This window comes from Lithobates pipiens, unplaced genomic scaffold (assembly GCF_037356315.1).
Source record: "Lithobates pipiens isolate NorthernLeopardFrog02 unplaced genomic scaffold, aLitPip1_a1.2 Scaffold_30, whole genome shotgun sequence".
NCBI classification, from domain to species: Eukaryota; Metazoa; Chordata; class Amphibia; order Anura; family Ranidae; genus Lithobates; species Lithobates pipiens.
This window is the reverse complement of record NW_027507791.1, coordinates 50,241,138-50,254,523: the sequence shown is the minus strand read 5'-3', so window position 1 is coordinate 50,254,523 and position 13,386 is coordinate 50,241,138. Positions and strand designations below refer to the sequence as shown.

At 47.5% G+C, this 13,386-nt stretch overlaps 1 protein-coding gene across 7 annotated transcripts in view; it reads right to left on the bottom strand.

Moving 5' to 3' along the window:
* The window catches only part of LOC143942800 (NACHT, LRR and PYD domains-containing protein 3-like), a 415,453-nt gene that overhangs the window by 279,614 nt on the left and 122,453 nt on the right, over positions 1-13,386 (bottom strand). For all 7 annotated transcript variants that reach the window (XM_077464200.1, XM_077464197.1, XM_077464199.1 and 4 more), the window contains exon 5: positions 11,627-11,798. In XM_077464200.1, the coding sequence (XP_077320326.1) occupies positions 11,627-11,798 (172 nt within the window). The remainder of the gene's footprint in view (positions 1-11,626; positions 11,799-13,386) is intronic.

The window sequence follows — 13,386 nt, the reverse complement described above, 5'->3', positions numbered from 1 at the left end:
TTGGACACTATTAAGACGCTTAAATCCTCTACAGCCCCCGGCCCAGATGGCTATACCTCCCCATATTATAATAATTTTTTACAGATCCTGGCCCCTAAATTGACCAGACTTTTTAACCTGACGTTACAAGGACAGACTCTCCCTGATGAGATGCTACGCGCTAATATGACCCTGATCCCCAAACCTCATAAGGATCACTCCCTACCCCAAAACTTTAGGCCTATCTCGGTTTTAAATAATGATATTAAAATCTTGGGAAAGATCTTGGCGCACAGATTGGCCCCTATTGTTAGCACCCTGGTAGGCCCAGAACAAACTGGTTTTATCCCCAATAGGCAGATCACTGACAACATCCGATTAGCAACAGATATCATTCAGGACGCGAACCTCTTCTCACGCAAGGTTCTGATTTTGGGGTTGGATATCCAAAAGGCATTCGACAGTGTCCTATGGCCTTACTTGGATCAGGTTCTGGCCAGGTTCGGGTTCATGGGGGAATTTTTGAATGGTTTTAAGGCATTGTATCATAGTCCCCAGACTAGGATCAAACTCCCCGGTAGTTCCTCAGAATTCTTCCCTATAGGCAGGGGCACCCGGCAGGGCTGCCCCCTCTCCCCATTAATATTCGCCCTGGCCCTGGAGCCCCTTGCCAGGGCCATTATTACTGACCCAAACATAGGGGGGTACTTGAAAGAGGAAGGGGAGTACAAGATTAGCCTATATGCGGACGATGTCCTTTTGTTTTTACCCAACCCTTTGATAGCACTCCCAAATCTTCTCGAGCTATTGCGCTCCTTCCAAAAGCTTTCGGGTTTGGGGGTAAATCTAGCTAAGTGTACTGCCCTTCCTATCAACTTTACCCCTGCGGACATATCTAACATTCGCACCTTTTTTGGATTCTCCCTCTCTAAACGCACCATACTATACCTGGGGGTTCACCTAGCCCCTTCCCTACCGGAAATCTATAGTGCCAATTATCCACCAGCCTTTACTATGGTTCATAGGCGGCTGCGCCTGTGGTCGTCCTACCGTATCCCCTTGATAGGGAGGGTTGTGGCTATTAAAATGTCGATTTTGCCGAAACTATTGTATTTTTTTAGGGCTCTCCCTATTTATGTGTCTCGCCAGTCCCTTACCGCACTACAACGTGATATTAACACCTTTCTGTGGCAAGGTAAGAGGCCCAGACTTGGGAGATCACTACTGCATTGCTCACTTCTACAGGGTGGCTTGGGCCTTCCAGGCGTATGGCTATATTACTTAGCGGCCAGGCTGGCCCAAACGGCTCAGTGGCATGCCCCTACGGCTGGAATACCATGGTTGCAATTTGAGACTCAATCGCTGCGCCCATATTTTCTCCCAGGCATCCTGTGGCAGGAGAGTCTGCGGCCGAGGGACCTAGCCCCCCTTAATAATATTGTGAGTAGCTCCCTTTACCTCTGGTCACTGTATGGTACTAAATTTAAGCTGCGACCCGATAGACCCAAATTGGCCTTATTTCTGGGCGATAGGAGATTCCCCCTGGCGTTTGAGTCTCCTGCTGCCTTTAGATGGTGGATCCAAAAGTCCTTGGTCACCCTGCGGGCCTTATCTGTTGGAAGGGGCGTCTTCACCTCCTTCTCGCAACTTCAATCACAGCATGAGGTACCTAGAGGGGAGTTTTACAAGTTTCTTCAGATTCGCCACTTTTTTCAATCACATTATAGCTCCCCCCACGCCTCCTCTAATACTCAATTTGAATCCTTATGCTATTGACACTCCAGGGACAGGGGTATTATCTCTACAGTATACAAACACCTTCTAGAATCCCAACTGCCTGTGAAGACTAGGGCGATGGTTCTCTGGGAAACTGATCTCGCCACAGAGTTCTCATCTGAAGAGTGGCGGGAGATGCTCTTGAATATGCATGGTTGCGCTAGATCAATGGCTGTAAAGGATACTGTGGTGAAGCTTCACACTCGTTGGTACCTAACCCCGGATAAGATTCATAGATTTTACCCCACGGTTCCTGACATTTGCTTTCGGGGTTGCCCGGAGTCGGGCTCCTTGATCCATACTTTCTGGAGCTGTCCTCGGCTCCAGGGTGTGTGGGATCGGGCTCGCACCACGGTGTCCTCTATTGTGGGATCTATTGTCCACTTAACACCTGAACACTGTTTACTGTTTGCTCCAATAACGGGGGTTCCTCGTCCGACCCAAAGGTTGATCAACACACTGTTCTGCGCTATCCACTGGACGATTGCGCTACATTGGCGCTCGCAGATAACTTCCTGGTCACAAGTTCTCGAGAGGATGGATGCTATCCGTCTCATGGAACGGATACAACATACCATTATGGACACCATGCATATTCATACTACTAAATGGGCCGATTGGTCACTATATCCTGGTGCCACAGGAGGGTCCTCTCTCCAACACCCCCGTAGGGGATACGGTGAAGTCCGGATAGACCTGACGGATCCCAGGATTGCCACACTGGTTGGTTTATTCTCCCACCCCTTTGACCCCGAGCTGTGGCTAGCCCCTGCTTTGAGACAGAGCTGTGGTATATTTGATGTTTGAGTGTGAAGTCAGCGGTAATAGTTATTGCACTGTTACGTTATTCTGTTTAGTTTTGTTTTTTTTTGTTTTACTCGCCTTTTATTACTAACCTACATGGACTTGATAAGCATCACCTGGCGCACACGGACTAGGCTATGTGTGTAAACTACTTGTGAGTGTTCTCCTTTGTGCCTTGTACGTTGCTGTTTCAGCTATAATTGCCTGAAGGGTATTTCTTTTGTACTATTCCTTGATGCAGTCATGTACCTGCTTCTGTGGCTCTATTTGTTTTTCTTTTACACCCAATAAAAACGTTTGCAATCAAAATTAATGGACTTTCTTCCGTGTGTGATTAAGTCCATTCATTTCAAAAGTCCAGCCATAGTCTGGTGGTTTGTCCACCACACCTAGTCCGTCGGAAAAGTCCGGTCGTGTGTGAGCTGGTCCGCTTGTTTTGAAGTCCGGCGGACCTCCGTTTCAAAGTCAGGAACTTTGTCCCCCAAAATAAGTCCACGGATAGTCCGATCATGTGTACGCGACATGAGGATGTATTGACTGATCTTTCTAACAATCTTTTGACTGTTCTACCTCTCCAATATAAGCATTGAAAGTGTGATCTCCATAATTTACAGTTGTGTTGAGATGTCAATAACCCCAATCTTTTTTGGATAAACTGACAGTGACTCGATCCAGACAACACCTTGTTGATCTTGTGAAGTTTAATCCATAAACTGTGATAATTTTATAACAATGAACATCGGAAAGGTCAAAGGATCATAATGTGATCCAGTCCACATGTGTGCAGAAATGCATTACTGAGAAAAGGGTGGGGCTAACTATACAGAATAAGCTGAGATAGAGGAAGGGGAGGAACCAAGGACATAATAATACATATAACATTTAAAGGCATATCACAAGGCATGTGAAACATGACACCCAACATCATGTTTGGGTGGCAGTTGTGAGGGGCTCAGGCGGCCAGCAGCGTCTGTGTCCACGGGCAAAGGTGGACGTGGTCCGTCCTCAGGCAGGGCACCATTTGCTCTGTTTAGTGATGTTGCCCTGCTATCCAGCCACAGCATGCAAAGGAGGTGGTGGACTAGCTTAATAAACCATTCTAATCCTCCTCATCATTTGTCACCCAAGCAGAGACTGGTGCGCAATCCACCGCAGCTGTCAGAGTGTGTAAATCTGCCTCCTTATCCACAGCCACTCCTGCCATAGCCCCAGCATCAGACATGGAGGAGTCAGCTGAGTTAATTGAACAAAGCATCAGCCACTTGCTCCTTGATGATGCACAGCCATTACTTGATTCAGATGTTGGTTCTGAGATTGAGAAAGGTAGGGACATGAGCCTACAGAGAGGGGAGAACACTGGTTAACAACAAATTGGCAGTTATGTTCACCAAGCTGCAGCGTATTGCCAAGTTGGCTCCAGTGATGGTGAGGATGGAGGGGGTGATGTTGATGGGATACCTGATGCAACTTGGGTGCCGGATAGAGCAGAGGAGGAAATTGAGGGGGAGGCACAACCCCAACAAGGCAGCTATCATGGAAGAGTAGAGAGCAGTCACCCTATTCCATCTGATTGTGAAGCTGTAATCTCCCAGCTCAATTTCCACAGCTCAGCTGTTTGGGCCTTTTTTAGCACATGTGAAGCAGATAGAACTGTTGCAATTTGCAAACTTTGCAACAAGCAGATCAAGTGTGGCAAAAAAGCCTAGGCTAATGACATCATGCACAGCTCTCTCTCGCTATAATGAGAGTTTGCCAGGAAGGGAGGGGGAGGAGTCATAAGAGGGTCAATGAGAGCTGCAGGGCTGCAGAGCTTGAGATGTGCCTCTGTGGGTCTGTGTAAATCCAGGAAGTGGACAGGCAGCAGCTTCAGCTGCCCACAGGTAAAATGGCTGCAGCCAGACTTAGTGGAGGAAGATTTCTGCAGCATATTTGGCAAGTACAGAATCACAGTATATATAAAATAATATGCAAAATGGTTGGAGGGAAGCCTCAGATTGTAAAAGATGTTTTATTACAAATTATGTTAGCAGGCTGCAATTTCTCTTTCTTTCTCTAAGTGGCTGTATCCCATTGTTCTATTATGTGTCCTACATTGGGAGCAAAGTATTATGGGATGTGTATGTGTATGTGGATTAGCTGTGAGTGGGGAGGGGGAATTTCTCCTGCAGCCCTTCCTAAAGGCTGTCTATCTTTTGTTGCTGAATATAGTTTACCCCACCCTGTGTCATTATGCAAAGAAGGGAGGATTGTCCCCGGAGTGTATATCTCTCTGTATCTGTGTTTGAATAAACAGTCTTATGTTTTCCACCACCCTACACTGATGTCTCGACAAGTAACTGGGTGGGCTAAGGAATCTTGGATCATGCTGGTACCAGGCGAGGGAAGCTTATACCGTGGACATATTCCTCTTGAGCACGGGGGTCCCTCACAGTCACCCTTGCACATCTGGTAATGAGCAGTGTGTTTGTTTGTGTGTCAGGAACATGTGCATTTTGTGAGCGTTCTGTGACATGTAGGGATGAGCCGAACACCCCCCGGTTCGGTTCGCACCAGAACGTTCGAACGGACCCCACGTTCGTTACGAACGTTAGAACCCCATTGAAGTCTATGGGACTCGAACGTTCGAAATGGAAAGTGCTAATTTTAAAGGCTAATATGCAAGATATTGTCCTAAAAAGGGTTTGGGGACCTGGCTCCTGCCTAAGGGGACATGGGTCAATGCAAAAAAAAGTTTTACAAACGGCCGTTTTGGCGGGAGCACTGATTTTAATGACGATTAAAGTGAAAAAAAAAAGTGAAATATTCCTTTAAATATGGTGCCTGGGGGGTTTCTGTAGTATGCCTGTGAAGTGCCACGTGTTTCCCGTGTTTAGAACAGTCCCTGCACAAAATGACATTAAACGGAAATAACACCATTTAAAACTGCTTGCGGTTTTAATGTTATATCTGGTTCCTGCAATATGGTTGAAAATCATTGAGAAAAATGGCATGGGTAGCCCTCCCTGCCCATTATCAGCCTATTTGGGTCTTGTACGCATATTAAGGGGAACCTTGTACCCATATTAAAAAAAGGAAATGCGTGTGGCCCCCAGGCCCTATATACTCAGAACAGCAGTATACAGGCGGTGCAAACAAGACAGGGACTGTGTAGGTTTGTTGTGTTAAGTTGAATCTGTTTGTAATTTTCAACTGGTACATTTTTAAAGTGTAGCTCCAGTCAAAAAAACTATTTTTAAGCTTTTTGGAAAACATAGGGAAGGGTTATCACCCCTGTATAATTTGTTTTGTCGTCCATCTTTTTTCATCTCACTTACTGTTGTCTCCTTCCGTTTGCAAGTAGGAGATGTTTGTAAGTTGGATGTTTGAAAGTAGGGGCCTGCCCTATATGCTCTGCAGAAATGGCGGAACAAGGTGTTGGTTTTGCCACAACATTGTAAGCCCTCAAAGTGACTCTTGGTGGGTTGGTGGGTGCTGGAGCGCCCTGCTGTGAACGATTATATCAAGAATTGTAATTACATGCCATTGTTGAACAGTGGTAGAAAAATTGACCTTTGGTGGTTGTGGTGCTGGTGCCACAACACTATAAGTCCTCACCGTTACTCTGGGTGGGCACAGGAAGGGGCCCTCCTGTGAAATATTATATCAAGAATTGTAATTACATGTCCCTGTTAAACAGGGGCAGAAAAATTTGGGCCTTAGGCACTGGTGCTGGTGCCACCACACTGCAACCTCTGCCATATACTCTAGTTTTATTGCAGGAATTAGCCCTGCTGCAAAGCATTGCATCAAAAATTGTACTTAAACGCCCCTGTTAAACAGGGGCAGAAAAATTAGGCACTGGTGCTGGTGCCACCACACTGCAACCTCTGCCATATACTCTAGTTTTATTGCAGGAATTAGCCCTGCTGCAAAGCATTGAATCAAAAATTTTAAACGCCCCTGTTAAACAGGGGCAGAAAAATTGGGTTGCTGGCATCACCCAGAACCAAAAATGTTCTTCCAACATATCAGCGGAGGAGGAAGAGGATAGACAATCAACATAACAGGACAGTCACTCAGCATCAGCATAGGCAGTCTTGAAGGGATGTGGTATTTAAAAAAAAATTATTCGGTTACATCAGCTTCAGGTGCTTGGTAGCTGTGGGTGATCCAAGACTGATTCATCTTGATGAAGGTCAGTCGATCAACTGATTCAGTGGACAGGCGCACCCTGTGATCAGTAACAAAGCCACCAGCAGCACTGAAGGTGCGTTCCGAAAGAATGCTGGATGCAGGACAGGCCAGTAGCTCAATTGCATACTGTGCAAGCTCTGGCCAGTGATCCATCCTCAAGACCCAGTAAGCCAGAGGATTTTCGGTGGGAAAGGTGTCCAAGTCTGACCTTGCCCCTAGGTATTCCTGCACCATGTAAATTAGACGCTGGCGATGGGTGCTGGAACCAATCATACCTTGGGGCTGCGGACTAAAAAATTGTCTGAAAGCATCAGTCAGACGGCCACCTTCTCCACCGCTCCTTCTGACCGATGCCTCAGCAACACGTTGTCCAGGACCAGGAGTTTGTAACCTCCCAGTCTCTGGGAACGCGTTGCACAGAGCTTTCTGCAAGGCCTCCCGGAGATGTCTCATCCTCTGCTCCCTCTGCGATGGCAAGATAAGGTCGGCAACCTTACCCTTGTACCGTGGATCAAGGAGAGTGGCCAGCCAGTAATGGTCCCTCTCCTTGATCTGAAGAATACGAGGATCCTTCCGCAGGCTTTGCAGGATCAGGGAGGCCATGAAGCGTAGGTTAGCTGAGGCATTCGGTCCGGAGTCCTCTGGGTCACTAAGGACAACATGATCCACAGCTACCTCCTCCGAGCCACGTACAAGTCCACGTGTTTCTTGGGACTGTAAATCATCCCTATAAGACTGCTGCTGCTGCTGCTGATGCTAATGCTGAGTGCCAGCCCCCACCTCCATGCTGACACAATCATCCTCCTCCTCCTCTTCCTCCTCCTCATCCTCTTCCTGTGTGATGGGTGGCACAGCAGGAACACTGTCTGGATAAAGGGGGCCTTGAGAGGCAAGGAAGTCCTCCTCTTCCTGCCTCTGTTCTGCCTCAAGTGCCCTGTCCATTATTCCACGCAGCGTATGCTCCAAGAGGTGGACAAGAGGTACAGTGTCACTGATGCATGCACTGTCACTGCTCACCATCCTTGTGGCCTCCTCAAACGGTGACAGGACAGTGCATGCATCCCTGATCATGCCCCACTGGCGTGGTGAGAAAAAACCAAGCTCCCCTGACCCTGTCCTGGTGCCGTAGTCGCACAGGTACTCATTGATGGCCCTCTGCTGCGTGTGCAGCCGCTGCAGCATGGCCAATGTTGAGTTCCATCTGGTGGGCATGTCACATATAAGGCGGTTCTTGGGCAGGTTCAACTCCTTTTGGAGCTCAGCCAGCCGAGCACAGGCATTAAATGATCGGCGGAAATGCACACAGACTTTCCTGGCCTGCTTCAGGCATCATGTAAGCCGGGGTACCTGCCCAAGAACCGCTGCACCACCAGGTTAAGGACGTGAGCTACACAGGGCACATGGGTCAGTTGTCCCTGTCGGGGGGCGGAGAGGAGGTTGGTGCCATTGTCGCAAACCACCATTCCTGGCTTAAGCTGGCGTGGCGTCAAGCACCTCTCGGCCTGCCCCTGCAGAGCTGACAAAACATCCGCCCCAGTGTGGCTCCTGTCCCCCAAACAAACCAGCGCAAGCACGGCATGGCATCGTTTTGCCTGTGTACTTGCGTAGCCCCTGGAACGCCTACGGAGCACCGCTGGTTCTGAGGACAGAGCACTGGAAGAGGCCATGGAGGAAGAAGAAGAGGAGGGGGTGGAGGAGAGAGGTGTGTCACAACCAATAGTAGCGTTTTGGAGGCGTGGTGGCGGAACAACCTCCAACACTACTGCACCTTGTCCTGCATCCTTCCCAGCAGCCAGAAGAGTGACCCAATGGGCCGTGAAAGACAGGTAACGTCCCTGTCCATGCCTGCTGGACCATGAGTCAGCGGTAATATGCACCTTACCGCTGAACGCCCTGTCCAGCGAGGCAAGGACATTGCCTTCCACATGCCGGTAGAGAGCCGGAATCGCCTTCCGTGAGAAAAAGTGGCGTTTGGGGACCTGCCACTGAGAAACCGCACATTGTACAAACTCACGGAAGGGGGCCGAGTCTACCAACTGAAAAGGCAGCAGTTGAAGTGCTAGCAATTTAGCCAAGCTAGCATTCAACCGCTGGGCATGTGGATGGCTGGGAGTAAACTTCTTCCGCCGGTCCAGCAGCTGGGGCAGGGACATTTGCCTGCTATAATCGGACGTGGGTGTACCACTAGCAGAGTTCCCGGAAGCACTTGGCTGTGACACACCTAATTCTACACCTTCATTCCTCTCAGAGCAGGTTTCAGAGAGGACTGAAGGTCTAGTGGGGTTGGAGATGCCAGCTGATGAGGAGCAAGGAGAGGTCCGCTTTGTTCTTTGGTGTGGGTCTTTGAGGTACGCTTGCCAATGAGCTGCATGGCAGGTCAACATATGTCTGGTCAAGCATGTGGTGCCCAAGCGGCTGATGTTTTGGCCACGTGAGATACGCTTGAGACATATGTTGCAAATAGCAGCGGTGCGATCTGATGCACTCGTCTCAAAAAAGGCCCACACCAAAGAACTTTTAGAATAACGCGCAGAGGAAGCGCACTGCGCAGGCGGAGCTCTGCGGTGTGATTCAGTCGGTGTGCTGCCCCTAAGCTGGCCCCCGGAGGGCATCCTGCCTCGTTGGACATGTGCCTCCTCCTCCTCCTCCTCCTCCCTCCTTCCAGGCACCCATGTGGAGTCAGTGCCCTCATCATCCCCTCCCTCTTCATCGCTGTAGCAAACCTGGCAGTATGCTGCAGCTTGTGGAACATGACTGCTAGATTGCTGTCCTTCTTGAGCATCCCCTCTCTCTGCGCTCACGCTACTGCCTTCCTCTAGCTGAGTGTCATCATCAGAGCCCACCAAACACTGGGCATCCTCCTGGAGCATGTACCCAACATTGTGCTCAAAGAGTTCAGTAGACTCCTCAGGAGGACGTGGTGGGTCTAGGGAAGGAGTCACTGATGATGACATTGAGAGGAGGGAAGACGATGCGTTGGCAGCTGCTTTGCTACTACCCTGAGACTGGGTGAGAGAGGATGAGGAGGATGAAGAGGGCTTGGTCATCCACTCTACCAAGTCGTTGGCATGTTGCGGTTCAACATGTCCAGCTGCAGAAAAGAAGGACAAGCATGTCCCATGGCCACGTGCTGATGACAATGCACCGCGTCCACGACCAGCACTGTTGTCTCTAGACACAGAGCCTGCTTGCCCTCTTTTATCGGCTTGCGCCTGTCTGCCTCTCCTTGCTGGCCTTCCAGACATGGTAATGGCCTGAAGGGAGTTGGGTAAAACAGTAGTTGGGTAGTTTATATTGTGCTGGAGGCACACAACACCCACTAACACCTGCAGATGCCTTTTTTATAGAACAGCAGAGATAAAGGGGTATATACAGATGTATACTGTGCTGTGCTGGAGGCACACACAACTTCCAATAACTCCTGCAGATGGCAATTGGGCTCAAATAGAGAACAGCTATGTAAGTGGATTATAGCGGTATGTACTGGGTACAGAGCACGTAGACAGCACGCACTATCTCCTAACACTACTGACTGCAAGCTCTATTATTAAAGATATATAAATATAGTGAAGTGAATAGTGAATATAGTGGTGTATACTGCGGTCAGGGCACAGACAATAACCACTACACAACAGCAAGATAGGAAATCAGCCAAAAACGATCGGTGTGTACTGTGTTGAAGGTACACAGAACACCCACTGCTTCAGACGCCAACACACTACACGAGGCCGCCGATATGGCGGCCTTATATAGTGTGGGGTGTGCACTACACAGCCTGAGCTATGATTGGCTCTCCTCGCTGCTGGCGCTGCGATTGGCCAAGCATGCGGGGTCACAGTGCATGCTTGGCCAATCATGAGCCAGCAATGCACTGCGCCATCGCAGTGCATTGTGGGCCGTGCGCGCCACACAAATTTTGACGCGAACGGACCAAGAGTTCGGATTTCGCCGAACGGACGAACAGCCAATGTGCTCAAACGTGACGAAGCTCATCCCTAGTGACATGCAGCAATGTGAACCAAGATTTAGATTGGAGTGGTGTGAGACTGAAAATACTTTCAGTCTCACACCAGCAGCTCCCCCCGCTAGTGAATTGGCACAGATTGTCATGTAAACGCCCAATATACAATGATGGCGATTCACGCAGCCAAAGCAACCTGCCCCAGTACAAATGCGGCAGCTGGTCGGCAAGCAGTTAATAACTATGCTGAGACCCCATGATGAATGCATAGACTATTTTCTGGAAAAGGTGAACTTGGTCTTTAACATTGTGCACATCTCTGCAAAGGAAACAAACTGCTACACAATATTTTTGTAGAAATAAAACAGATATAACAAATCACTTCCAATTATACATTTGATATTTTTAGGGTTTACATTCACTTTCCATTTTTATAACCTCCATTCCAATGTGCAGTAAAAAACGATTTTCTAAAACAAGGTTGTTTCCATGTAATCTAATATCAGTTTTCAGATAGAAATATTTTAGTAGTTAGGAGACTGGACATGGCGTTCCAGAGAAAGGGGGAGGAGTAATGTGGTCACATGGTTTACAGTCCAGAAAAAATACATTATTAGAAATCCTATCTATACTGTTAAAAAAAAATACAAATTCTGATCTGACGGTGAGGATTTGTTTGGAAATGGGAAGAAGAGCAAATCTGCCAAAGAGAAAAGGAGAGAAGAAAGATAGTGGTGAGGAGTGCGGTGTATGTGTGCTGTGTTTATCACTGACAATGGAGGTACACTTGGGATAATTAGTGCCAATCATTATTTTGGGATAATTGGTGTCAATCATTATTTTGGGATAATTGGTGTCAATCATTATTTTGGGATAATTGGTCTCAATCATTATTTTATCACATTGTTGTCTGAAAACACAAAGTCCTGTTACCTGTCTGTGTGATCTCATCCAGAACCGACAATAAATTAGGATGACGATGATCTTTCCATAGCGCAAAGAGACATTCCAAGAGTCCAATCACAGCTTCTCTTCCCAGATCCCGAATATCTTGTAACAAGGTGTGAGAGAAGGAAGACGGGTCTTTTTCCATTGATTGGTATTTCTGGAAAATATAACTTATTATTGTTTCATATCTGCTGTTAAAACTTTTTTTTGGATAAATACATAAAATGATTCTGGGTGCTTTGAACACATCATTCAGAAAAGAACATCTTTTTACAAGGAAGTTATACTGGGTACCGCTGACACATGCCTGAACTATTCCTGGCCTTTGTGTGCTTTTGCATTTCTCCCATCACAATTGGATGTAATAGGACACTACCAGAGCTACAGGTGTTCTGTCAGATATGGCGACCCATCAGATTTAGTAAAAGGAAGTGACGTTTTGTCGTGGCCATCTTGCTACACCCCGCACTTCTCCACAGTAAGAATACAGTGAGAAGGCGGAAATCGGACATCTTTATACACCCACTGGAGTCTTGCATTACACACACTTATTTTTAACAGTTAATTCAGCTTATATAGTCAAATTAAGTATTTTGAAATCTGTCTGAATGTTTACATATTGAAAAAAAAAAAATCAGCAGCGAGCCTGGTGATCTCACGTTTGCTAATATGATAGAACACCACTGATTAGAAAAATCAACATCAAAACAGTGTGACGGATTTCAAAATACTCAATTTAACTATATAAGCTGAGTTTACTTGTAAAAATAAGTGTAAAATGTAAGATTCCAGTGGGTGTAACAAGATGTCCGCTTGCCAATTTCTCACTGTATCCTTACTGTGGACGAGTGCGGGGTGTACCAACATGGCGGCGACAGAACATTACTCCTGTTACTAAATCTGACGGGTCGCCATATCTGACTGAAAACACAGGCAAGAGAGACAACAGATCAGATTGATACCATTCACTACAGGGGGTGATAATGGGATTAAAAACATATTTAACTACATTGCCCGATCAATAGCAAAATGATGGCCACAGTGGGGATCAGTTGTCCTGACTGTAGTCATATGATGGGGGGCACACAGCACAGCAATCGGTGGTGCGGTGTGTTGGTTCGACACACCGCTTCTCAATTCTAGGTAAAGAGCCCATGAGGTAAGCTTTTTACCACATGATCAGTTCACAGCTGATCACATGGTAACTAGGAAGTGCTGTTTATCTTCTTTCTTCTATTTGTGCTGACAGGTGTGAGTAGAGGAGAGCCGATCAGCGGCTCTCCTGAAAGGGGGAGTCTGCGATGATAACCAGTGCATTGATTATCAGTGCAGACCAATCAGTGATGCCCACCAGTGATGCCCATCAGTGGCCCACCAGTGCCTACCAGTAATGCCAATCAATGCCCATAAGGGATGTCAATCAGTTCCCATCAGTAATGCCAGTCAGTGCCTCCTCATCAGTGCTACCCATCAGTGCCGCTAAACAGTGCCCCCATCAGTTTCCATCATTGCTGCTCATCGGTGCCCATCATTGCTGTTCATCAGTGCCCATAACTGTCACCTGTCAGAGCCCATCAGTGCTGCATATCAGTGCCACCCATCAGTGCTACATATTAGTGCCTCCTCATCAGTGCTACCTCATCTGCGCAGACTCATCAGTTCTCATCAGTGCTTCCTCATCAGTGCCCATCAGTGAAGGAGTTGAACTTATTTACAAAATTTTATAACAAAAACAAAGAAAAACA